The 4,491-nt window shown below is 39.5% G+C and overlaps 1 protein-coding gene across 1 annotated transcript in view; it reads right to left on the reverse strand.

Annotated features, from left to right (window-relative positions):
- The window catches only part of LOC101845639 (arrestin domain-containing protein 1), a gene marked incomplete at its 3' end in the record, with an annotated part of 10,764 nt that extends 8,079 nt beyond the window's left edge, over nucleotides 1–2,685 (reverse strand). Inside the window, 3 exon segments of the mRNA XM_013086489.2 lie at nucleotides 416–627; nucleotides 1,295–1,583; nucleotides 2,399–2,685. Coding sequence (XP_012941943.1) covers nucleotides 416–627; nucleotides 1,295–1,544 — 462 coding nt within the window.
- Nucleotides 2,686–4,491: the final 1,806 nt, after the last annotated feature.

A 4,491-nucleotide genomic window follows, 5' to 3' on the forward strand; every position in this document is an offset into this window, starting at 1 on the left:
TCTCTCTCTCTCTCTCTCTCTCTTTGTCTCTCTCTCTCTCTCTGTGTTTGTGTACTGAGTCCTTGCTATCTCTTCAACAATAAAAGAAAAAATATCTTCGCTATATTCAAAGAGATGAACAATTTAATCAATACATGTACTTTGATTGGACAAAAATTGCAAACTAAAACATAATGATGTACTTTTGCCTGTCATTACTTAACGGTGCTTTAATATATTTCTATTTCATTTTATCTTATTGTTACTGGTGAATCATATAAAGAGTACCATGCGAGTCAGCGAACATAATTTGTTTTAAATTGGTAAGTTGCAATACACCCCCCCCCCCCCACACACACACACCCTTCCTACTTTACCCAAAATGCTGTTACCACACGATAAATGCAACAGGCTAACTGAAATCAATATAATGTACCTTGTAAACCGGTTGGTTTACATCAATTCTGTTTAGGACTGTGAAGAATTTGTAAAAGTTTTCGTCAAACTTGAGGAGAGGGCGCTCGACTTTTATGTGCAGCCAGTACCGAACAGCTCCTTTACTTCCCTCAAAAGAAGAGGGCAGGCCTTGGGCAGGCAACCGAAAGTTGAAGTTATATGTGTGGGAGCCTTCTGTCAGCACCAGTGTGTCTGAGGACAACAATGATAGTAAAGGAGAGGAAAATAGTTGGCCTGTATTATGAGTACGTCTTCTTTCAGCATCAGCGTGTCTGGGGACAACAGAAACATTCTGAGCACAACACTTGAATTACTTGAATCAATTGAATCTAGAACTGGGGTCTTATACGGAGTGCCCACTGCGGCTGGATCGGGCCGATCGCCCGACTGGGTCGCCTGAAATTGAAAACAAACACGTTTGCTTTTTAGGCGATCGAGTCGGGCGATCGGCTCAATCGGCCGATCCCAGCCGAAGTGGGCACCCTGTATTAGAAAGACGGGATGCTCCACGCTTCCTTCTGAGGACAACAATAATAATTATTATTATAGTATTATGGGCAAATAGTTTACCTATATCGTGGAAGCCTTCTTTCAGCATCAATGTTTCTGAGGACAAGAATAATAATATTGATAGAGAGGAAAATAGTTGAACTATCTATTAGTGGACGCCTTCTTTCAGCATCAGTGCATCTGGGGACAATATTGATACTGGTAGAGAGGCAAATAGTTGACCTATATGTGGACGCCTTTTTTCAGTGTGTCTAAGGTCAAAAATATTAATAGGGAGGCAAATGACTGACCTATGTCCATAATTAGTTCTACAAGACTCCCATGTCGAAGTCTGCTCTCGCCAACTTACCATTACCGTTTCCTGCCAGAGTCTGGACGTAATTGAAGTACGACTCGCTGCCCACGTAATCATCTTCTGAGTACCTTTGTGTGAACTCCCGCCACCTGGTGAGGGCGTGTCCGATACAGAAGATTTTGACCGACTTCGCCCTGACCTCTCCTGTGACCTTGAGGCTGGCAGTGCCCTTGACACTCTCACCTGGCCGGTAGAGTTCCTTGTCGCCCACTGTGGCCACGCAGCACTCAGTGATCTTGCCCATCTGGAGGGGAGCAGTGAGCAGCTCTCGGAACTATTGAACCTGGGAACAGTCAAAAGATGGGATCATTTATAGTTCAGCCAACTGATGACTCCCTCCCAAAACAAAACAAAAACAAAAACAAAAAGCAAACGAACAAACAAGCACCCACACAAATACGCAAACAAAACATATGACAACAAACAAAAAACAAACAATAAACAAACAAATAAACAAAAAAAACAAACAAACAAAACAAACAAACAAAAAACGAACAAAAACAAAAATCACCCAACAACAGAGCTCCAGTCGAAACAAAACGAAAACAATAACGAAAGCGAAATAGGAACAGAAAAAAACCCTCACGAAATGAAGGAGAAATGTAAACACCAAGGAATCCCGAATAATTCTCAAAGAGAAACAAAAACCCTAGCAGCTTTAAAGTGTGGGAGGCGAACTGAAGCTACTAGTTCAACTAGTTAGTGGTCTATCAGTGAAACAATGATATAATATTTACTAGCAAATTATTTCCAACTATCGATACAGCCCATGATGCAGTGTTTTTTTGTTGTTTTTTTGTTTTTTTAAAATAGCAATACTATATTATACCAGCACATGTTATTAGTATTAGCAAGAGGACGGCACACTATATAAAACACAAACCCATATTATTTTTATGTACATGAACTTACATAGCAATTAACTGGGCTTGATACACTGTTATATTACCCAACGTTTTGGGACACAATTTAATAATATCCAACACCTTTGATTTCAGAACCATTTGAGCTTGAAATTGAAGAGAATTTAATATTATATTAAAACATTTTTCTTACCACAAAAAGGTAAAGTCTAAACTCGTATGTCCCTTAACGTACCTTATCGCGATACTTCTTGGCCTTGTTGATGTTGCTTCGCCTTTTATTTCGCAAATGACAACAGACAGTCATGTATTGCGTAATAGATGAGAGAAGTGTGGGATTTCCAGCATCATGTGAGTGAATGAACTGATTAAGTTGATAAAATACGAAGTGCGATTAGTCTGCTACATTTAACAAACTTTAGATTGATAAATATGGGAAACTTTTTTTGTCCCAGACTTATAATTGCTCTAACCAAGTCTCTAAATTTCAATCCTTGCTTAACACTTTCACGAAAGAACACACAGTAATATACATAAACTGATGGATAGAAACTGTACTTTGGTCCACAAGTAGATCGTGTTTGGGCGAGCAGGCCTGTGTTGTCCATAACAAGACCGATGCTGTTTCGTCTTTGTCCCTTCCCCTGGGCTCCTGACTCTTTCTGCTGCCTTTCTTTTACTACTCCTTGGCTCCTTCTTACTGCTATTTTTCAGCCACACACCTGATCTAAAGGTATGTAATATCTGACACCTAGCTATCTCAAATAAGGGTGAAAAGGTCTCGGAGGTCCTGTGTGCAAGTTGCGCACGTTAAAGATACCTTGGTGGTCCGAAAATCATTAAGAGTATGCTTCGGCCGCTGCCCGGGCAAAATTCAAAATTAATTCCTACCAAACTGAAAATGTTCAGTGTGTCCCGAGCGCTCATATGACTTCATGCAGTTGCGAGCGTCCTTACAAAAAAACTCACCAAAAACAAACGAAGTCGAGTTCTCAGCGTAGTTCAATCAGCTTGTCAACGAAAACTGTCAAACGCCAGGCTCAGATTGCTAAGTGAAGTACACAGGTCTGAGTGCTTTCCACGATAACAAACTCGGTTACACACCAAGTAGATCGTTTGCTGTAAATGATCGCCTTGTTTACTCGTTATCAATGCCGTGACCTCGAAGACCGTGCTGATATTTATGTAGAGGAACATACTGATGACAACGTTACATTACATAAATTTTGACAACAATATCATTTTTTTGTAGCACAACTTGTCCTGTTCTTCAAAACCAGTTCGCCATTGTGTGATGTTATTGAAGTGGACTTTCCGCAATTTGGAAAGAAAAAGTCTTCATCTCACTACTATTATACAACTTTTATAACAGGCATTTTTACAATAGTATCTTCTGTGTTCGAAAAGAGGTACGCATTTGTATTTCACATTTTTTTTAAAGACAACCGTCCCAAGACATTACAATGTATTAACAGGTTGAGATCAAATTTTTATTTTGAAGATACAAGATTATCAGAGTCGTCTTAACCGTACTAAATGCCCGGACAAAGCAGTGCACGGGCCATCTAAAAAGATATTTATTAGTAAAGTACAGTCAAACCTGCTCTAAAGGCCACCTGTTTAAGACGGTCACCTATACAAACGGCTAGATTCTACATCGTATTTTCTAACTTGCGTTTTTTCTATAAATAATGACATTGTCCAAGACATCCACCGGGGAAAAAACAACAACAATCACTTTCCTTCTCGAAAATGAGTGGCCGTCTCAGAAAATTTCGAATGTATATCTATCTATCAGCAGCAGCAGCACATCGTAACATACATAAGATAAGCATTAGGACCCCTATACTCCCGGGGCTTCCAGAAAACACTCCAGCATCCCCATGCGACTCTTTACGTCTGGAGCGGTTGGTACAAAACTTGAGTGTGACATGGGCGTCATTACATTGGTCATGAAGTCAATACTATTGAACAAATGTTGATTATAATTAATTCTTTTTGCACAATGCAGAGAAATGAATGCAGTATATTATCATTTAATTGTTTACTCTCTGTGCTGTCTTTCTGTAGGGATGCATCCTTCCCAAAACAAAGCTTGGCTTGACCCCGACTGGCAGAGTCGAAAGAGATCGCTTTCTAAATTAGGCCTATCTTTTATTGTGTCCAAGTGGATCTGAAATATGAGCTACAACATTCCCCAAAAAAAGTTATCCTACTTTGTGAAAGCTACAATAAGAACAATAGGTATGCTTTTTTTAAAATGTGAATGGATACTTAAAGTCAGCATTATCTAATAGTTTTGATAGTTTCCAAACTTGCTGTACGTTC

Source organism: Aplysia californica, unplaced genomic scaffold (genome assembly GCF_000002075.1).
Source record: "Aplysia californica isolate F4 #8 unplaced genomic scaffold, AplCal3.0 scaffold00472, whole genome shotgun sequence".
Taxonomy (NCBI): Eukaryota; Metazoa; Mollusca; class Gastropoda; order Aplysiida; family Aplysiidae; genus Aplysia; species Aplysia californica.